The sequence below is a fragment of the Pelodiscus sinensis genome, chromosome 4 (assembly GCF_052426305.1).
Source record: "Pelodiscus sinensis isolate ZL-2025 chromosome 4, ASM5242630v1, whole genome shotgun sequence".
Classification (NCBI taxonomy): domain Eukaryota; kingdom Metazoa; phylum Chordata; order Testudines; family Trionychidae; genus Pelodiscus; species Pelodiscus sinensis.
Genome location: NC_143055.1, coordinates 48,092,220 through 48,114,992, shown reverse-complemented (window position 1 = coordinate 48,114,992; position 22,773 = coordinate 48,092,220). Strand labels below are relative to the sequence as shown.

Below are 22,773 nucleotides of genomic sequence, written 5' to 3'. Positions count from 1 at the left end.
CATTAAAGAGAAGGGCAAAGTAGTACACTTAAGGAAAAATCAAATGCACAACTACAAAACGGAGACTTTCACTTCCAATTGCTATGGCAGTGCAAGCTTTCACTGTAAACAACATCTTCTGGAGTTATTTTAGACTGGGAGGCTGGCTACAAATCTTGCTGATCAGAAGTAATATTGTGATTTGGACTGTATTTATCCTGAACAAAATCCATATGCACAAAATGTCAGGTTTAACTGTATTTAAAAAAATACAGTCTTGTGTGTATTTTTCTGTTAAAACTGTAATAAAGTCAGCAAAGCTCTTCTGTTGTAATTTCTGCATTCCATTTCAGTGGATTTTGTGCCACGAGTGATGGAAGTTCCTAAAAAGTAAGTGTGTGTGTGTGTAGGCGAGGGGAGGGAGACACTGGGGTCTCTTCTTCCCAAGGTCTTGTCCCCATACCACCTCTTCCTCCTGAAATCCTTCCCCTCATCATTTGCTCTTACAATAAAAAGTAGGCGGGCACATTTAAGTGATGGGTCCAAGCTTCCTGACCCATCTGGTGATCCTGATTTGGGCACTTATCTTTCTTCTGCTTCTTTGAAAATCCTACCCTTATGGAAAATGATAGTTGGGACTTGTGTCCTTGACTGGTACCTCCTGCAAACACTCTCAAAGGCCAGCCTTTGATTACTCACTTTTGAATAATATTCTATATAAATTAGACATAATTCTTAAAACAGATATTTTCCCACTTCTTTGAGTCTCATTAATGTAGGAAAGCTGTAACTCTCATATAGGGCACTTGTCAACACTATACATCCTTTTTTGAAAGGTGTTATTCTACCAGAATGAGGTGGAAAATAATCTGACAAAGATAAAAGGAGATAGGAAAAATCATGGAAGATATTTTAAAAAAAAGGATGATTATAGGCATAGCACTTATTCCCTTGCTGAAGTTGCTCTTTAAGAGCAGATCTGAAATAATAACATGCTGAAGTGAACATGGTTAAACTGTGAGGTTTTTAAACCAAGAACTGCTAAATGGCTGAGTATCTTACCTTGGAAATGTAGCATTATAGCTACAGCAGTCCTTGAGGATTAACAAAATGAAGGAAGAAAATAAATCTAAGGATGAGATGATCAGTGCATAAATCACTGCACATAGTAAAGCCAATAAACTACATTGAAAAGAATAAATGTGATAGGAAAGACCATCCTTGACCATTTGTCTATGGAATTAACATCTGTCAGGTCTGGGATTTTGACTCTGAGCTGTGATGCCCTTCTCCGTAAGCGTCCCTTTTTATGAGCCATATGCCTGTCCAAAGTACTTCTGCTGTAGAGTTCTCTGCTTGAGATGGGTCGTCTATATTGGATGCTGGCACTGTCATAGGAGTACATGGTGGCTCTTGGGTCACTGATACCTGTGAACACTTCTGAGCTGCTAACCTCATTCCTTAATTCCAGACTTGTAAGAAGAATATTTCCATGGGCATCAACCTGTGGCAAGAAAGGAATGTACTTTAGATAATGTATCTAATTGGTTATCATTGCATCAGCAAACTTGTGAATCTCACTTGATTTTACAAATGAGGAAGCTGCTTAAGGAGCAATGGTAGCATCAGGAAGGGTAGAACATCAATAGGATTACAGAGAATAAGCATTACTTGAGGATACTGATACTGTTCCCCATCTGCTTAATGCTAAAGATGAAATGATAAAATATAACCACTAAATAATTCATGAGACTGTATCTTGGTGTGAACAACAAGGAGTCCTGTGGTACCTTAACAATTAACAAGTTTATTTGGGCAAAAGCTTTCATGGGCTTGGAACCCATTTGTATGGAGTGGAAACTACATTTTGGAAGGGATATACAGGCAGTCCCCGACTTACGCGGATCCGACTTATGTCGGATCCGCACTTACGAACGGGGCTTTCTCGCCCCGGAGGTCGGGGCGAAAAAGCCCCGTTCGTAAGCTGCTCCAGTGCCCCTGGTCTGCTGGAGACTGTCTCCAGCAGACCAGGGGCACCGGGCGGGTTCCCGCGCTTCTGAGGCTTTGCCAGAGCAAAGCCTCAGAGGCGCGGGGAACCGCCGCTGCTGCCGCTTCAGTCTGGGTGCCTGTGGTCTGCTGGGGACAGTCCCCAGCAGACCACAGGCACCCGGACTGAAGCCGCAGCCGCAGCCGCAGCCGCAGCCGCGGGGGGGTCCCGCGCCTCTGAGGCTTTGCCAGAGCAAAGCCTCAGAGGCGCGGGGAACTGCCGCTTCAGTCCGGGTGCCTGTGGTCTGCTGGGGACCGTCCCCAGCAGACCACAGGCACCCAGACTGAAGCGGCAGCAGCGGCGGTTCCCCGCGCCTCTGAGGCTTTGCCAGAGCAAAGCCTCAGAGGCGCGGCACCCCGCTGCCGCTGCGGCTCTGCTCCCCGTGTCCCTGGTCTGCTGGGGGGGGAGGGGCGCAGCTAGTGTGCTCCCCACCCCCAGCAGACCAGGCTTTTGTTTTGGACTCTGGGGCAGAGCAGCTGGGGCGCTGCCGATTGGTCCTGCAGTGCCCGCTCTGGGCACTACTGGACCAACCCGGCAGCACCCCAGCTGCTCTGCCCCAGGTCCTGATTCAGCCGCTGCTGGTCAGTTTCAGCAGCAGCTGAATCAGGACGCCTGGGGCAGAGCAGATGGGGTGCTGCTGGGTTGGTCCAGTAGCACCGGGCGCTACTGGAGCAACCCAGCAGCACCCCTGCTGCTCTGCCCCAGGTGTCCCCAAGTCAGTTTCTGCTGAAACTGACCAGCACTGACTACAGGAAGCCCCAGGCAGAGTTGCTCTGCCCCGGGCTTCCTGGAATCAGCTGCTGATCAGTTTCAGCAGCAGCTGACTTGGGGACGCCTGGGGTTCTTAAGTTGATTCTGTATGTAAGTCAGAACTGGCGGTCAGTTTCAGCAGTGTCTTAATCTTGATGCCAGTTCCGACTTACATACAGATTCAACTTAAGAACAAACCTACAGTCCCTATCTTGTACGTAACCCGGGGACTGCCTGTATGTAGATGCAACAATGGGAGTGTTAACATTACTATGTGGAGGACTAATTCAACAGAGTGGATTTGGCCCACCCCCAAAAGAATCCACCTTTTGGTAGTCTCATTTTCTCATCAACCATTGGGAGTGGGCCTGCTTGAATTAGCCTTGTTAGAACTGGTCTTCCATAGAGTAATGTTAACACTTCTATTTTTGCATTCCTATGAAAATGTAGTTTCCACTTCATGCAGGTGATGAAGTGGGTACAAAGTTCATGAAAGTTTATGCCCCAATAAACTTGTTAGTTGTTAAGGTGCCACAGGACTCCTCATTTTGCTGAAACAGACTAACATGGCTACCCCTCTGAAATCTATCTTCGTTTGGGAATTGATTCATTCAATTATTGGGCACAGTTGCTCCCCTTATTAAAATTCTGCTAGTTTTAGTCTTAAGGCTCAATCTTTGTAAAAACCTGACATCCACTTAACAAAAGGTGTCAGGTTACCCTGACATTGTCATGTACTTATGCTGAAAATACATTCTGCTGTCTTTTTGTTTGTTTTTACAGTTTCAGGGCTGTGTGCTCATTTCTAAAACTTACTGTTGCCTTGGTTCATGAAAGTGGGCTTTCTTCCCAAGAAAAATGTGCTAGGATATGGATATGATTTTTCAATGAACTCCGGCAGAAGGTGCATTAACCATCTTTTGTAGTGATATAAATAAGTGTTAACTTATATTGTCCTGCATAGATTTTAAGTCTGGGTATTAATATACATAGACTGCAGGGCTACGTCTATACTGCGCTCCCTTGCAGAAGAAAATTCGCAAATGAGGCAAAGCGGTGAATATCGTGCCTCATTTGCATACTTAATAAGCTGCCGTTTTTGCGCAAGGGGCTTTTGCTCAAACCTCCCTCCTTGTGCGAGAGCTGTTCTGCTGCTTTTTTTCAGGGTTATTTTCATGGGTAAAAGAGGCAGGTTAGCTGTCTGTAGCAAACAGTTTATTCTTTGTGTGAATGAGATTTGTTTGACAAATGTACCAAACTTCAGATTTGTTTAACAAATGTACCAAAATGTATATTGGGCGTTTCAATCTGTTACTGAATTAGCTGTTTCAACTATATCTTCACTTACATGATATTCATTATTTATGCTGTTATGACTAGTCAACTACAGCACATAGAATTGTTGCTGCTTCTGGATTAGATGACCAAAAATAAACAAACAGTGAACACTTCTGGAACAAATATCATGCTATAGGGATTAAGAATAAGACAGAGAACATCTTAATGCCTCTATTTAAAACCATGGTATGCCCACATCTTAAATACTGCGAACGGATGTGGTCGCTTCATCTCAAAAAAGGTATATTGGCACTGGAAAATGTTCAGAAAAGGGCAACAAAAATTATTAGGGTTTTAGAACAGGTCCTATATGAAGAGAGATTAAAAAGACTTGGACTAATAGCCATTGATGGACCTAACCTCCATGAATCTATCTAGCCCTTTTTCATAGAATCATAGAATCATAGGACTGGAAGGGACCTTGAGAGGTCATCGAGTCCAGCCCCCCGCCCTCTAGGCAGGACCAAGCTCCGTCTACACCATCCCTGACAGATGTCTATCTAACTTGTTCTTAAATATCTCCAGAGAGGGAGATTCCACCACCTCCCTTGGAAATTTATTCCAATATTTGACCACCCTGACAATTAGGAATTTTTTCCTAATGTCCAATCTAAACCTCCCTTGCTGCACTTTAAGCCCATTATTCCTTGTCCTGTCCTCAGAAACCAAGAGGAACAAATTTTCTCCTTCCTCCTTGTGACACCCTTTTAGATATTTGAAAACCGCTAACATGTCCCCCCTTAATCTTCTTTTTTCCAAACTAAACAAGCCCAGTTCATGAAGCCTGGCTTCATAGGTCATGTTCTCTAGACCTTTAATCATTCTTGTCACTCTTCTCTGTACCCTTTCCAATTTCTCCACATCTTTCTTGAAATGTGGCGCCCAGAACTGGACACAGTACTCCAGCTGAGGCCTAACTAGTGCAGAGTAGAGCGGCAGAATGACTTCATGAGTATTGCTTACAACACACCTGTTGATACAACCTAGAATCATATTTGCTTTTTTTGCAACAGCATCACACTGTTGACTCATATTCAACTTGTGGTCCACTATGACCCCTAGATCCCTTTCCGCCATGCTCCTTCCTAGACAGTCGCTTCCCATCTTGTATGTATGGAACTGATTGTTCCTTCCTAAGTGGAGCACTTTGCATTTCTCTTTATTAAACCTCATCCTGTTTACCTCTGACCATTTCTCTAACTTGCTAAGGTCATTTTGAATTATGTCCCTATCCTCCAAAGAAGTTGCAACCCCACCCAGTTTGGTATCATCTGCAAACTTAATAAGCGTACTCTCTATCCCAATATCTACATCATTGATGAAGATATTGAACAGTATGGGTCCCAAAACAGACCCTTGCAGAACTCCACTTGTTATCCCTTTCCAGAAGGTTTTAGCACCGTTAACAACAACTCTCTGACTACGGTTATCCAGCCAATTATGCACCCACCTTACCGTGGCCCTATCTAAGTTATATTTGCCTAGTTTATCAATAAGAATATCATGCGAGACCGTATCAAATGCCTTACTAAAGGCTAGGTATATGACATCCACCGCTTCTCCCTTATCCACAAAGCTCGTTATCCTATCAAAGAAAGCTATCAGATTAGTTTGGCATGACTTGTTCTTCACAAACCCATGCTGGCTATTCCCTATCACTTTATTACCTTCCAAGTGTTTGCATATGATTTCCTTAATTACCTGCTCCATTATCTTCCCTGGGACAGACGTTAAACTGACCCATCTGTAGCTTCCTTTTGAACTCTTTTAAAGTCCTAGTTTTTACCACATCCTCTGGTAAGAAGTTCCACAGGTTGACTGTGTGCTGTGTGAAGAAAAACTTCCTTTTGTTTGTTTTAAACCTGTTGCCTATTAATTTGGTGGCCCCCTAGTTCTTATATTGTGGGACTATAGAAATAACTTATCCTTATTTGCTTTTTTTCTACACCAGTCATGATTTTATAGACCTCTATCATATCCTCCCTTAGTCTCCTCTTTTCTAAAATGAAAAATCCAAGTCTTTATAATCTCTCTTCATATGAGACCTGTTCCAAACTCCTAATATTATTTTATTGCCCTTTTCTTAACTCTTTCCAATGCTGAGAACTTTTTTTGAGATGAGGTGACCACAACTGTATTCAAGAATTGGGCGTACCATGGTTTTATGTAGAGGCAATAAGATATTCTCTTTTATTATCTATCCTTTTTTAATGATTCCTAACATTCAGTTTGCTTTTTTTGACTGCTGCTGCACACCAAACACCATCAGTTCTCCTATTCAACTAGACTTTCTGGCCAAAATCCAGACCCCTCAATACCCTAATTCATTCAGGAAATAGCCCTCCGACTATTCCCTATTCAAAAGGGCTTTTGAAATCTATTTTTTCAGTTTTGAGTATTAAAGCCATTCTCTTCTCACTGTTGAACAGGGGGGTATCCAACCTTCATTGTTTCCTTGGAATACTCATGCACGTTTCTTGAATTCCTATAGGCCACTGCTGCATTTGTAAGAATCAGAGCGGGAGAATTCAAATTGGTCAGTGGACTACTGTTGATCTTGAAGCAATAGCTGGTGGTCCATGGAGAGCTGGTTGGTCACTTAGGGTCTAGCCTTCAGTGGGAATCTTATCATTGATGTCAGTAGGTAACGGATAGGCTCTCAGTTGTTGGGTTTGCTTCTTTCCACTCATTAAAAGATGACAAAATACATTAAATATATCCTTTATTATTTTTTCATGATGCAATTGCTGTAGTTGCTACAGAAATGCCATGCAGTTATGAATCATTGCACTGTATGCAGAGTAATAAATGGGAAAGAAAAGGAGCCCCAATAAATTGTTTTAAGGTGTAAGCCTCACAATGGAAAGGTCAGCAAACCTCTATATTAGGGACTTCAAACAACTCTTATTAAATGGCAGTTGCACAAAGAGACCATTGCCATTGTTTCTAAGTTATGGAAAATGTTCTCAGTTTTTTTCCCAAGACTTTTCTAACATGTTAAAGTATAATTTTCAAGCTTACACTTAATAGCATGTGGCTACAGGTTTATTCAAATATTGGTAAAAATCATTTTGCTCGAGTGAAGCTCTTTCCCAGTGCCATGCTAAGTTATTTGCTCATGATGTAATCACCTTGAAGCTTATGGTGCTTTTTCCCTAGCTGGCATGCAGTATTTGATACATTCATGGGAGTGCAATTGTGGTGGAATGGCTATTTTCTAGCTCGAAATTATTACAGTACATAATCTTCCATCCCTCCTCTTTTTCTCCTCTGTTTCATAATCAACTTACGATACTTGACTTTTGAAAGACTCAAGGACTTGAGATCTTTATATATTAGAAGTATAGGGACCCCAAGAACTCCCTGTACTAAGGCAGGACCACATAACCTAGACCAGTGGTCTCCAACCTTTTTACACCCAAGATCACTTTTTAAGTCTCAGAACAAGATCTACCACTCCACCTCTTCCTTGAAGCCCCACCCCTTCCTTGAAGCCCCGCCCTCTCTATTCTCCTGTCCATCCCCAGCCCTTATACACTCTGTTAAACAGTTTATTTTTAAATTATGCAATATATAAAATTAAAATCACATGTTTATAGTTATGAAATAAATGGTCTGTTTTTAATTCATGCTATTTAAATGTCAAATGAAGCATTTACAATTATACATTTTATTCTCTGCTATTTTGTAAATCTAAAATCAAGTATTGATAATTATATATTTTTTCTTCCAATAACAAAGTCTCAGTGTGACACCTGTGACTGAACAGTATCTGCCAGTGTCTTGAAGTCTGGGTTGTAGTCTGAGATTGATAGTCATATACAGTCCATCAGATGGGCATCTGTGATCCTGCGCTCAGCCTGGGAAGCTTGCACCAGCACAGCTGGAGCTAGACGCAGCCTCCCTGTGCTGAGTGCAGGGCAGCTGGGCTGGAGGGAAGAGAAGTGGCTGCCCGGCCAGCTGGCCATGGCGCTCAGCCAGGGTGCACCAAGCTCTACGTGGGCATGCACAGAGGAGAAGCCGCTGATCAGCTGGAGCGCGGGGCAGCCACTTTCAGCTGAAAGTCGCAGTCAGCTTGCTGGGGTGTTTCATCCCTCCCGATCTCTCTGCTCCCACCATTCCTCGCAGCTACTCACCTGTGTTGTTGCTTGGTGAGTAGCTGCTCCTTAAATGAGGAAATCTAATGTAAATGTACTGCGCAGGCGTGCAGTTCAGAGAGGGCTCAAGAGCTACTCTTAGAGCCCCTGAAATCTACCAGTAGATAGCGATCTACTGGTTGGTGACCACAGACCTAGACCATCCCTGACAAGTGTTTGTTCAACCCATTCTTAAAAAACTCCAGTGATGGGGTCTCTACAACATTTTCTGGTAGTTTATTTCAGTGTTTAGGTAACAGTATAGTTAGACCACAGGTATCTAATCTCAACATCCCTTGTTGCAAATTAAGCCCATTATTACTTGTCCTCCATGACTTTAAGACATAAAGTTGCCATAAAAAATTGGAAGTTTAGGATTCTGTTTTTCGTCATGAAATTTCTTGAAGGAGGAAAAAGATGCAAATGTCAGAAAAGGAAGAATCCAGCAAAAGTGAAAAATGATTGTCGTCTTAGAATGTGTCTAGACTATATCCCTCTTTCGACAGAGGGATGTAAATTAGGCACTTAGAAATTGCAAATGAAGCTGGGATTTAAATTTCCCATGCTTCATTTGCATAATCGCATCATAGCGCTCTTTCGAAAAAGCGCTATTCTTTGAGTGATTGCTCATGTGCATTCCATTTAGGTGTGTGAACACAGTGTGCATGCGTTGTCGGAGATTTTTCCCTCAGCAGTATCCATTGGGCCAGCAGGAAGCCCCCTGGAGTGGCGCCGGCATATCGGCCAATATATTATACCCCTGCTGGCCCTCCACCCACTCAGTTCCTTCTTACCGCCGGGACGGTCTTTGGAACAACCCTCAGCTCTTCACAGAGATCGTTGTCTTCAGCATTGTTTCTGTCCTTTCAATTAGTCCCCAGCTAAGTAGCTGCGAATTAAGTTAAAGACTCTTTTGTTACTTTTTGTTTATTTGTTCTCCGCTGTGACACACTGTGCGCCCGCAGCAGGGCATGCCCAGTCCACAAGGCTTTAAGCCCTACAAAAAGTGTCACAGGCCTATGCCCTGTAGTGACCCCCATTCAGCATGCTTAAAGTGTCTGGGGGAGGCTCACCTCGCAGAAGCCTGCAAGATTTGTAAGCCCTTCAAACCCCGTACCAAGTGTGAGAGGGAATTGTGCCTCAAGATCCTGTTAATGGAGACAGCTCTCAGGCTGGCACTGGCATCAGACCTGGCACCAGCCTCTCAAAGCACATCAGCGTTGGTGCGGGACAGTTCTGCGCACCGTGCCTCTCTGGCACCACAGAGACCCCGGCACCAGTCCTAGTCTTCGGTACATCAGAAAAAGTGGAGGCCTAACAGGGGCCGGTCCCCGTCGAGACATGCACCCACCATGTGCCCTCCAGTAGGGCATGTGGGGCTGCTGAGTCCTGAGCCTCGGCCTTCCAGGTTGGGCGGACTTTTCTCCCAACACAGGGAAATCAGTCCTCTGGAGGACTTCCCTGAGCCCTCCATGCCGATGGCTTTAGAGGCAGCGAGGGTCCTGATTGACTTTTCCCTCTCACCTCTTCCGACTTCGATCCCCTCCAGGTAGCATGGGGTGGGTCAGCACTGGCCTCCTTCCAGGGCATCTGAGGGTCCAGTGCAAGAGGATAGAGACCACCGCCCACCCCTCCTGACACCGGCAGTGTCATATGCGGCACCAGCCACCAATTCACCCTCACTCGGTGCCACCCCTGGACACTGCACTGGACTTGGCACGGCACCACGGTTCAGCACTGCTACCGGTACAGGGCCCCCCAGCACCTACCCCCACGTGGGACGCCCACACTGCCATGTCACTTCCTCTGCCTGGGCACCGTGGCAAGCCAGAATCCATGGCCAGACACGAGGCAGCTTCATTGGCACCCGTGTCAGCTCCACGTTTGTCCACCTCGAAGCACTCATCCAACTCTGAGGTGGAATCCACCTGGTCCTCCAGCAGTTCCCGGTCCCGTTCTCAGCACCGCTTCCACTCTCAGCACCCCTCCTGGCACCACAACCCACCCCGTCTCTACCAACAACAGTGAGCACAGCCAGTTCCAGTGCTGTTGCTTCAGCAAATGTAGCCCCCGCAACCTCCGGGCTAGTGGCCATTCTGGACACCCTGGGGGTACCACCAAAGCCAGGGAGTAGATCCATCCAGGCTGGGCTCTGTCTCCTCATGCAAGTGGGCCCCTCCTTCGGCGACCTCCTTAGCCAGGTCTCCTACCTCTGGCCAGTCGCTACCTCCTGGCCAGTCGTCTTCAGGCCCTGGGGGGAGCGCAGCTCCTGTGAGCCAACCTCCCCTCTCCTTGTCCTTGGGCTTCTCGCAAGATCCAGTGCACACGGATGTCCCTATGGGATAGGGACAGAAGGAGTCATTGTCCTCTTCTGCGGACAAGGCCCTAAGCGATTCTGCACCATCCATGTCCTCCATGGACACTAGGGCCCACCAGGACCTTCTCCACCACCTAGCCCAAAGTTTGGGGGTCCAGGCAGAGAAGGTGTCTGAAGACTCGGACCCTGTGGTGGACATCCTGCATTCCGATGCCCCCACCAGAGTGGCTCTCCCAGTCAATAAAACCGTGGCCAAAATTTCCAAGGCCTTGTGGCAAACCCCCACGTCTATTCCCCCATCTGATAAGTGAGCCGAAAGGAGGTACTTCGTTCCCCAAGAGGGCAATGAACACCTGTTTTCCCACCCTTTCCTGGGCTCCCTGATGGTACAAGCCATGATCCAGAGGGAAAGGCAAGGTTAGCCCGCTGCCACCCCTAAGAACAGGGAGGCCAAAAAGACTGACCTGCTTGGCAGAAAGGTTTACATGTCCGGAGGCATCCATTGCCAACCAGCAGGTCCTCTTGTTGCGCTATGCCTATAAGACCTGGGCATCCATGGACAAGTTCATGGACCTGCTCTCCAGGGACTCCTGCTCGGAGTTCAAGGCTCTCCATGAAGAGGGGAGGGTGATCTCCAGAGCAGTACTCCAGCTGGCTCTTGCCGTGGTGGATGCTGCTGCCTGGGTAATGGCCATAGGTGTGGTCATACGCTATAGCTCCTGGCTCCAGGGCTCTGGGGTTCCCCCGGAGCTCCAAAACACCATCCAAGGCCTCCCATTTGAGGGCCCTTCACTCTTCTCGGAGCAATCTGACCAGAGGCTCCATGGTCTCAAGGATACCCGGGATACCCTGAAATCCTTGGGCATGCACACCCCTGCTACCTAGAGGTGCACTTTCTCAAATATGAATGTTCCCAGAGTGCCTCCCCAGGCCCCGCGTCCTAACTTCTCCCGTCATAGGAACAGGAGCGGTAATGGCAGGAACAACGGGCGCCAACTGCTCCTGGCTCCAGACAATAACTAGGACTCCCCCCAAGAAACCCTTGGGCCCCCGTCAGGGGTTTTGACAGGCCCTCCGATGGCAATTTACCAGTCTCCACACTAATTTTCATGGACCATTTATCCCACTCTCTCCAAGCCTGGCGGTCTGTTACTTTGGACCGATAGGTGCTGGAGATAGTGGAAAGGGGTTATATAATCCCTTTCCACTCACCTCCTCCTTCCCAACCCCTTACCTGGTCCCTTTTCAGGGACCCCTCTCACAAGCCTCTGCTCCAAGAGGAGGTCCAACACCTCCTTACAGTAGGAGCAGTAGAGTTTTTCCCTCCCGAGTTTCGGGGCAGGGGGTTCTATTCCCGCTACTTTCTGGTCCCAAAAGCAAAAGGGGGCCTCCATCCCATCCTGGACCTCAGAGCACTCAACTCCTTTATCACCAAAGCAAAATTCAAAATGGTGACACTGGTGTCCATAAATTCCTTGTTAGCCCTGATATGCTGCCTTCAACTTAAAAGACGCTTATTTACACATCTCAATCACCTCCCACCACCGGAGGTTCCTCTGCTTTACTGTGGGCCCGGAGCACTACCAATTTACGGCCCTCCCCTTTGGCATCTCAATGGCCCCTCGGGTTTTCACCAAATGGATGGCGGTGGCGGCCGCCACCCTCAGGAAAAGGGGAGTTCAAATGTTCCCCTACCTCAATGACTGGCTCCTGAGGGGGGATTCCAAGAGCCAGGTGAGAGCCCACATTACCATCGTCCACGGCCTCTCCAAAGACTTAGGTCGTCTTCTAAATCTGGACGAATCAACCCTAACTCCCACCCCAACAATAGAGTTTGTGGGTGCCACTCTGGACTCTTAGTTGGTGAGAGCCTCTCTACCCAGATCCTGGTTCCTCACAATAGAGACAATGGTCAGGATGCTCCAGAACTTTCCAGTGACTACCGCCCGGACCTGCATGTGTTTCCTGGGCCTCATGGCTGCCTGCACTTATGTAGTGCAGCATGCCAGACTGCGCATGCATCCATTACAGATGTGGCTATCACAAATTCACAACCCGGTTGTTCACTCATGGGACAGGGGGCTGACGGTTTCTGCCCCCATCCTCCTCGCGTTGGACTGATGGACCCACCGGTTGGAGGTCTGCACAGGGGTCCCATTCTCCAGACCAGTGCCGTCCACTCGCCTCGTCACACACGCATCGGATACCACCTGGGGAGCTCACCTAGGAGTCCTGTATATGCAAGGTATGTGGTCTGCGGATAAGATCTCCCTGCATATCAACATCGGGGAGCTCCGGGCAGTCCGACTAGCCTGTGCGGTTTTTCTTCCCCTCCTCAGGGGCAAGTCTGTCCTTATTCTGTCAGACAACATGACAGTAGTGGTGTATATAAACAAGCACGGAGGGGCACACTCCTCTTGCCTGTGCTTAGAAGTGATTCACCTTGGGACTTCTGCATCATGGCAGATATCCACCCGATGGCCTCGTATTTCCCAGGTTCCCAAAATGTCCTTGCAGACAGGCTGAGCAGGTCCTTTGTGGGGCACAAATGGTCCCTAAGGTGGGACATGGCCCACTCTCTTTTCCGTGTGTGAGGGTCTCCCCATCTAGACCTATTCACCACAGGTTAGAACAAGAAGTGCCCGAGGTTCTGCTCCTAATGGGACAAGGGAGGGGTTCCCTAGGAGACGCTCTCCTCCTTCCCTGGCTGGGTGGCCTGCTGTATGCCTTTCAAGAAATCCATTATAAATGTAAAAGATGAGGGTATGGATGGTTCAGGCAAGAAGTCTATGAATTCAGTAGTCTTAAAAATGTGATTTTAAAAAAAATTATAATTAGAAGCCAATTTTGAAGCTGTGAAGAGAAACCATATAATAATCATATGCGGGGAAAGGAAGGATGATATGATTCTACAGACCACAATGCTGTTAATTTGTCTCGCTTAAATACCTCCTTAGGTAGATATTTAAAATATTTATCTTTTATATATTTTTTCCAAGTGAGAAGTAATATTTAGCCTGTTCTTTAAATATCAGTAAGAAGCTCTAATTACAATTAACAGTTATTTATTGGAAGGAAGAGAATAATGCCTTATTCTCCATAACAATTACTCCTGTGACAACTTCTTCTGAGAATCCTCCATAAAAATGATGGGTTTTCCACTGAAGGGAAACACGTTCTGGCTGTATCAGACCAAGTTAATAAGAGAAGTTCAAGTTTGGTTGCATAGAGAATGATCTGCCACTAGCTCTCTCTGTTTTTAATCATCAGCTCTTCTGCTTCAGAATCATCGCTAACTGCAGCAGTATAGCATGGAGAGTGATGTAGTCTCTCAAACAGGTTCTAGGACCAGGGCCGGATTAAGGCATGGGCTAGCTGGGCAGCTGCCAACATATGAGGGGCGACTGATGGCAACTGTAAAGGGCGTGCAGCACCCCTTATAGCTGCCATCAGGGCGCCCGCGCCCAGCTCCCAGATTGCGGGCTGCAGCAGCTCCCAGCGGCCACGTTGCAGCGGCCGCCCGGGGTGGGGACCAGTACTGCCCTTCCCCCCGGGGCCACGAGGCCCTTCATGGCCAGGCTCAGCCCGCCCCGGGTGGCCCCGGGCTGCGCGCCAGAGGTGGTAGCTGGGCTGGGCTGGGCCAGGCACGTGCATCCTGCCATCACCAGCTCCACGCGCCATCCCCTATGCGCTGGGCAGGGGCCATGGCCGCGCATGCGCCCTCCCTGTCTGCCCGGGGGCGCTGGAATGGCTCGGTCTGGCCCTGTCTAGGACATCTAGGGTTTCATTCCTGTAAGCCAAAGCCAACATTTAAACTCTACCTGGAAATCCACAAAAAGCTAATCCGGATCATGGAGCACCCAGGATGCAGCCCGCTTAACAACCAGGCTTCAACTTTAGCTTTTGAGTAGGTTTCAGAAATAGCTGCCAGCTGAGGACATTGCAGAAATCTAGCCTTCAGGTGACACATTAGCAAGGTATGCTTAAACTATCATACGTTGGAACTTCCTGGTTTGATGCAAATGATGAAAGCCTGTCTTGATTGCTGGTCATTCAACCATAAATGGAAATTTAATTGAGTATGAAGTTGTGAGGACATGTGATAAGTGGTGGACAACTGCCCTCAATAAAAGGGGAGGTACAACCTTTACCCTGTCTTCACTTCTTTCCATGAGCCCTCCATAACTTCTGTTTGATCTGGACTGAACAACGTGCAACTGTTTGTCATTCATGCCCCAGGCTCAGCCAGACACTGAGGAAGGTGATCTGCCTCATTTGAGTGAGAGAAGATACAGGGAAGTGTTGTTCACAAATTGATTACACTAAAACCTATGCAAGACAATAAAAAATGAAGATAAAGTCCCTGTCCAGAGAAGCCTATTGTCTGACTGAGAATTGGTCACAATAAAGATTTTGGAGGGAAGAAAAATGTTAATGTGTATTAAACTGGGAAATAAAGTCTCACAAGGCTTGTGAAGAAGCTAAATATATCTCATAGCTGTTAGTTACTATTTAATCCTATGTGTAAATTACGGGCTTCTGAGTCGTGTAATATGGAATCTGTTGCAACAGGAGTGCAAGCATCATCAAGTTACTCTATTATAGCTTCTCCTTATAAAGACAAATAACATGTGTTCACAACTTAAATGGATTCATCAGGGTGCTCCTTGTAAGCTCATATACACTCAAAATTTACTGCAAGCCAAGTGGCTTATGAATTGCTGCTTTAATTTAAGTGTTGTGAATGATCCTGTTACATTTTAAATGAGTTTTTAAACCATTTTAAGCTTGCCGATTTGAATAAATCAGCAAAGTAATTCACCGTCTTAGAAGTATAGGTTTTACAATTCATAGGTAAGTGTTTATGATGATCTCTAAGAAAAATATCCCAAAAAGAAGCAAAAATGTTTTAATACACCTTCCCTGATTGAATGATATGGAACTAGGTCTGCAGAGGATTTGACTCCTGTATCTTTAGTACACTCTGAAATGACTACTAAACTTCAGATCAAAATACTATTTTTTTAAAAATTCCATAATAATAGCAGAGGTTTAATTACTGAGCTATAACAAGAATTTTGAAAAAATAGGCGACCACCAAAAGAAATCCCCAAAAGAGACTCATTTGTGGAACTGAAAGCCCTAACTACAGAGAGACAAGGTACATGAGGTAATCTTTCATTTAAACGGGTCTTAGCTCAGACACTCTCTGCTTTCTTCCCCAGACCTGAAGAAGAGCTCTGTGTAGCTCAAAAGCTTGTACAGGTTGGACCTCCCATGTCCAGCACCCTTGGGATAGATGGTTCCCAGATGAGGGATTTTGCCAGACCAGGGAAGATCATTTCTCCTCCATCCCTGACCACTGGATCTCCCAGCCAGGTCCTGCCACCAACCTCTCCAGGCACATGGCTCCTTGCCCCACTGTGGCAGCCCCACCACTGATCAACCTCGCTGCTGGGCTCCCTGCTCCACAGAGCAGCCACTGCTTGAATTGGTTGTGCCACTGGGCGGCATCTCTGCTGCTGGACTCCAGCCCCGTGGGGCAGCTCCATTGCCTCCCAGCCTTGCTGGGCAGCTCTGCCAGGCAGCAGTGAGGCTGACCGGCTGTTTGCTGGGCCACCTGGTGTCAGCTCCACTCCCAGTTTCCCAGCCCAGCAGTTGGGTTCCCACTGTGCTTTAGTGGGGCTGCTGGGCAGCTCAGCTTCTCCTGGCTTTGCCCCCTTCCCCCTCAGACAGTGTTTCCACCAGGCGGCAGCCTGCTGCTGGGCTCCTGGCTTCCCTGCAACATGGCAGCCCCACTACTGGGCTCAAGCCTGGCTGCAGGGCTCTCAGCCACCAGCTCTCCCACCTACTACTGATATCTAGGCAGCTGGCAAGCAGAGATACAGCTGGCAGCAGATAGAAAACGTGGGACTTATAAGATATATTGAGGCACCTGCAGGAGAGCTTAACTTTGGACTGTCCCTTTAAAAATGGGACATCTGATCACCCTGTCTTTAAGGCATCTGACATTAGGATATTCAAAATCATCAGTCATGTTTGAAAATCAAGCTGTTTAGAATGATGGATTGCTGACATTTTGCTTAACAATTTTGCCCTTTCAGGAATGAATGTAAATGATTAATTTCCTACAGTAGGTCAAGGACATTTGCAGAAGTCCCAACATCTGGCACATACCTATAGACCTGCAATTTAACTTCTTTGCAAAATCTTCAATGACTTATTGGGCCTGTTCATGTGGAGGATGGGATCCAGATGGAGAGTGATTGTTCTTGTGATTAAAGGATAGGACTGCTATTCAAGTCCTGTAGTTACCTTGGTTAAACTGGGTGTCTTAGTTAATAAAATGGGGCTAATAATCCCCTATTCAGTGACTATTTGAATTTAAATTAACTTTTGTTAGATGACAGTGGCTATGGAAATGTACTGTTACATTGCTGGGCTGCTACCTGAAGATGACCTAGATAATATATAAAGAGAATTATAAAACGTGACTAACTGATCTCTTGTTACTTAACTAGCCTTTCTAAACAAATATATCAAAATTTAAATATCCTTCACATTTCAAACAAATGGATGTAGTTTCAATAGAATATTTCTATATAGTAAACACATTGTTTTTAGTCTCTGCTAAATTTTCTATTTCTGTAGTCCACTCTGTTTTCACTGTGGCTACATGTACACTGCCAGTTTTTGCAGCAGAAAATATGCTAATGAGAAGTCATTAGCATAATTCACAATATAATTAGCATATTGTCTGCCGTTTCTTTTTGTGCAAGCGGCTACACTGCTTCTTTTTGCGCAAAAACCCCTCGTGCAAAAAGAAACGGCAGAAAATATGCTAATGATATCATGACTTATGCTAATGAGTCCCTCATTAGCATATTATCTGCCACAAAAACTGGCAGTGTAGACAAAGCCTGTAAGAAAGCTGCAGTGAAGCAACTTAAGACTTAACTCACATATACATGAATCTTCATCAGTGAAATCCCTTGGGCTCTCTGCTCAGTAAAGATTGAAGAAACTCAAGCTAGTACATTCATCTAAAGCAGGGGTCTCCAAACTTTTCAGCCCGAGGGCCGCATTAACTATCAAACAGCAGTGCAGGGGCCGACTACACACTTGAGGTCCAAATAAAAAACAATCAAAAATGGATGTTGTTTTTAATTATTTATTTAATATTATTTTATTCAGTTATTATTTAATAACACATTCATACACTACACATGAACATCTGTATTAGTGTGAATGGTGAAATTGTTTCCTGGATGCCAAAATAGCAGACATTTCTGGCTTTAGATTTGTTGTCCCTAACATCAACAGTGACCTGAGATTATCATTGGACAAGTTTGTTCTCAAATTGTTCTTCACGTATTTCATTCTTGAAAATGTTTGTTCACACAGGTATGTTGTTCCAAAGATTGAAAGGTACCTTGATGCAAAAGTTTTGACATTAGGAAAGTCTTCCTTGGGCAAAAACTGGTAAAAACCCACCAGTCCTATTTTGAACTTGTCCCTAAGGAGGTCATTTGCTTGCAACTCAATGACTTCCAGCTGCAGTTCGTCTGGGCAACTGGCCACATCTGCTTCAAATGGGTTTTGAAACAATCTCACTTCTTCTGCCTTTGAATCCAAAAAGGTCTCCACGGGCCGGATGAGAGGGCCTCGCGGGCCGCATCCGGCCCCCGGGCCGTAGTTTGGAGACCCCTGATCTAAAGGATGCTGAATGCGCAGGGCTTGACGAACGGCGGCGAAAGCTGCTCGCCAGCCCCGCACTGCGCATGTGCAAGACCCACATTGCGCATGCGCATGCTGCAAATAAACGGGGAGCCCGGCTGAAATCTACTTGCCACAGGCGAGCAGATTCAATACTTTGTTGAGCCCTGTGAATGCGGTATTATGCTTTGTGACTTTTAAACAGCACTGAAAGACAGTCCAAAATAGTTTTGGCTGCAAGTAATGCACACATTCAAAATATACCACTGATGGCTGTAAAAGGTACTCAGACATCTATAAGAACAATCTAATATGGTTCTCTCATTTAAATTTATTGTCAGACGATTAGTCTCAGAAGCTTTCAATTTTGTCTAGAGTGAATGAAATTAATCCATTTCATATAAATGCCTGAAGGACATAATTTTTCCTTTGACTTAGGAGACAAAAGTTTAGATTTTTGAGCCTCTCACTCATAATGATGTGTAGTTATGCACAAAAGCAGTCACATTATAATCAATATGTAAAGGTGTTGCAGTCTACCCCTACACTGTGATAAGACCAGGAACATGGCTGTAGCTGGCATGGGTCAGCTGATGCAGGCTTGTAGAGCGATAACATTGCTGTGTAGATATTCAGGCTCTGGGACCCTCCTCACTCATGGAGTTTTAGAGCCCATGCTCCAGCCCAAGCCCCGAGGTCTTCATAGCAGTTCTACAAACCTGCAGCCCAAGCTGGCTGACCAAGGCCAGGCATGGGTCTTCTGTGTCTGTGATTATTAGAATATGACCACGTCTTCAAAGAGAAGACATCATTAGAAGTTTTTTAAACAATTATTCATGTACAAATAGAAATGTACACTTGTGTATGGGTACCCTACAAATGGGTTACACCTTTTCCCCCAGATATCAAAGCTATAACTAGCTCTTCATGAAAAGACAATAAGAAGACAGGGAGAGATAAAGAACTTTTAAAATATTTTATAATCAAAAATAGAACCAAGAACAGAGAGAGCTTATTTGTAATGAAGAAAAAATTCCATCATGTATACAAATATTTAAATAAAACAAATTTTTAAATGGTACATTTAAATATGGCTATGATGGTCCTGGATTCCTCCTCTGTAAGGTTGTGGAAGAAAAACCACCATATGTGGAACATTACTAGGTCATTATCTGCATCCAGCTTGTCTTCCATGTGTTGGTTCAATTTCATAATCAGTTCATTGCATGTGTCTCAGTATATCTAATGGCATAGTATCTGCCATAGGGAGAAATTCATCCTCCTTATGTTGGCCACATCTCAGGTAGAAGTAACCTGAAGAAAAGGAGGAAAAAAAACTGTTACGTGTAAACAATCACCACTGTAAACAACTAACACGGATATATGCCATGGGTCAATATGGCAGAAGAAGTCACATCTTGTGATTGCACAATACTTACTGATGCTCTTTCTTATCCTCCAAAATCAGCTTCCGGTGTTTTGGTACCAACCATTAGGGCATCGCTGAAATATGAAAGAGATGGGGAAGTTCTGCAGATTAGGGATCAGATGAGCTACTTCAGCTTCCCATCTGCAGCTCTGATCACGTATTTTTCCTGTGTAAAGCTGAAAAACAAAGTCCCCCTTAGAACATCTGTATTTTCCATACCACAGGTCAAAAGGACACTCAGGATTATTCTTGTTGTATGTCAACAGTCACCAATGCAACAATAAAATAATGAATCTATGGAACTCTTCAACAATTAATTTAAATGCTTGTGTGTCACAGGCATATTTTTAGAGTGTGCAGAAGACAATTGATCAATTAAGGAATCGTCAAACACACTTATTTTTTGTAATATCTCTGCTAGTTTATGATCAAAGTGAAAATTTTAAACAGGTTTCAGTGAACCTCTGCAATATGTAACTTGTATCACCAAATCTGTAGGAAAAAAATGAAACTTACCTTCATTCCATAGACCATCTATAGTGTTATCTGCTCATGTACCAGGTCCTCACAGCCAGGGCTGATGCTGGAGAAGTGGTGTTTCTCTGTTTTCTACATGGACCCTCACTGTCCACCTTCCACCTGGCTCAGAATAGCTTTGGGAGGTTTGAGCAGAGGTGAGTGTTTGAAGCTGGCCCCTGTTAACTTATTGTTTCCCCATCTCATCTGAAAGCAGCATAGGTATGGGCAGCATCTCCAGCCAGCAATCCGTAAAGGGTTGGCAGATGCCCTTAACAGTGTAGGGGTAACTTTGTAGAGTACATGGTGGGTGGCAGCATCTTGCACTGTGTTGTCATGTAGCATAATAGGTCACTCTCTATGGTTTTGGACAACAGGTGAATGTAGGTAAATATATTTCCTGGTCAAGTAGTACAATGAGGATGACAAGTTCATTGGTACTGAGGGGCAATGTGGCACCATATTTCAGTTGAAGACAGGACAAATGATAATTATATACTAAGTTATTTGGAAATTTTTTGTTAATGCTTTCTCTTATGGGCACATTGCCTTATTAGCAATACAAATACATGAAATATTAGCTTGAATCAATTACCTGGACTTTATTCATCTCTGGTTTGCCCTTCTCATCAATAGCTTTCTCAGCTGCCTTTTTTTGACGGTGAGGGCCTTTTCCAAAGAATATGTAGTTTACAAAGGCATATTCCAGCAAGGCCAGAAATACAAACACAAAGCACCCCATCAGGTAAATATCTATTGCCTTTACATAGGGAATCTTTGGCAGTGTCTCCCTGAGGTGAGTGCTGATTGTGGTCATGGTCAGCACAGTTGTGATTCCTGTGAAGTAAAAAAAAAAAAGTTGGCAAGGAAATTCTGAAATGTTTTTCATCACACTGAAGGCATAAAAGCTGAATCATCGCTCAAACACATTGGCTGCATCTAGACAGGTGCTTTTGCAGAAAAACTTGCCAGCTGTCTACACTGGCCGCTTGAATTTCTGCAAGAACACTGATGATCTCATGTAAGATTGTCAGTGCTTCTTGCAGAAATACTATGCTGCTCCCGTTCGGGCAAAAGCCCTCTCGTGCAAATACTTTTGCGCAAAAGGGCCAGTGTAGACAACGCGGTATTGTTTTGTGCAAAAAAGCCCCGATGGCGAAAATGGCGATCGGGGCTTTTTTGCGCAAAACCGCGTCTAGAGTGGCATGGACGCTTTTCTGCAAAAAGTGCTTTATAATGCCAATCTAGACACTCTTTTCCACAATGCTTTTAATGGAAAAACTTTTCCGTTAAAAGCATTTGTGGAAAATCATGCCAGTCTAGACGTAGCCAACAGGGTTATGACATAGCTGGCTTACTTATTTCATCAGAGATTCCTAACCATTAAGGGCATGCATTTGTCAGCTAGCAAAAAATATTACTGGCATCAGGACAGTCTATCAGGCAACATATTAGGTTTATATACATGAACTGGTTGTGAAGGGAGCTAGTGAAGTGGAAAGTGGGAAATTTGAAAGAGCAGATGCCTTCATTAAGTGACATATTAAATTGCAATTTTTGCAGGCCTCAGTGGCTAACCACCTTACATTTTCCATGGGGGTAGGGACAGTTCATTACCTGACCACTCTATTCTTCTCCAGTTTCATTTGTAGATTTCCCTGTTTTTTGCAGGGAGGCGGGGGGCACTTAAGACCTTTTCCAAAGGAAATGTGGTTTACAAAGGCACATTTCAGTGCTGGCTGATGTAGTGACTACAGAACCAGGGATGTTATGGAGAAGACAGATGAGAGAATGCTGCTAACTTGATTCTTAAAGTAGCCATCCTGCCTGATCCATATAATGGAACTAAATTAACCAGTGTTCTTCAAGTCAGAGTAAGTATCCTAGCTAGAGGGAAGTTAATAGGAGTAATTTTGACTAAGGTAGAGAGTTGAGGGGATAAATGGAGGTTCCAAAATGGCATGGTGGGCATTGGTGTAGGTAGGTTCCATCATAAGAGCACTCTTAGGATGTGTCTACACTACACCATGATTCAAAATAAGATATGCATTTGAGCTACGCAAATTCGCATATCTTATTTTGACGCTATTTCAAAATAGTTGATTTCATCATTTGATGCTGTCTACACAGTGCTAAATTTTGAAATAAAGCGCTATTCCGAAACATCCATTATTCCTCATAGAATGAGGTTTACAGGGACGTCGGAATAGTGAGCCCAAAATAATGTACTTGCTGTGAAGACGTAGGATAGCTATTTTGGGATACTCTGGTATCTCAAAAGAACGTTGCTGTGTAAATGTACCCTTAATTAATCTTCAAAGGGATTATTTTATTCTATGAGATTAAACTTTTCCAGCTCATGGTTTTGTAATTTATCAACCACAATGTGATTAAATTTTTAGTTTGGTCTGTGAGAATGAAACCATTTTCTATTTTGTTCTAATCACAGGCCATTAATATAGCTAATGAATAGCTCTGGATTCATTCATTCATAATGAGCTCCAATTAAATGAGACTAGGAACAACACGATTTACTGCAGTTAGC

General features: G+C 44.8%; 1 protein-coding gene across 1 annotated transcript in view; it reads right to left on the bottom strand.

The window, feature by feature from the left end:
- Nucleotides 1–383: 383 nt before the first annotated feature.
- Nucleotides 384–22,773, bottom strand: part of GABRB1 (gamma-aminobutyric acid type A receptor subunit beta1) — a 240,454-nt gene continuing 218,064 nt past the window's right edge. Inside the window, exons 8-9 of the mRNA XM_006111940.5 lie at nucleotides 20,824–21,065; nucleotides 384–1,483 (exon numbers count right to left, since the gene is read on the bottom strand). Coding sequence (XP_006112002.3) covers nucleotides 1,136–1,483; nucleotides 20,824–21,065 — 590 coding nt within the window. The 3' untranslated portion in view covers nucleotides 384–1,135. The remainder of the gene's footprint in view (nucleotides 1,484–20,823; nucleotides 21,066–22,773) is intronic.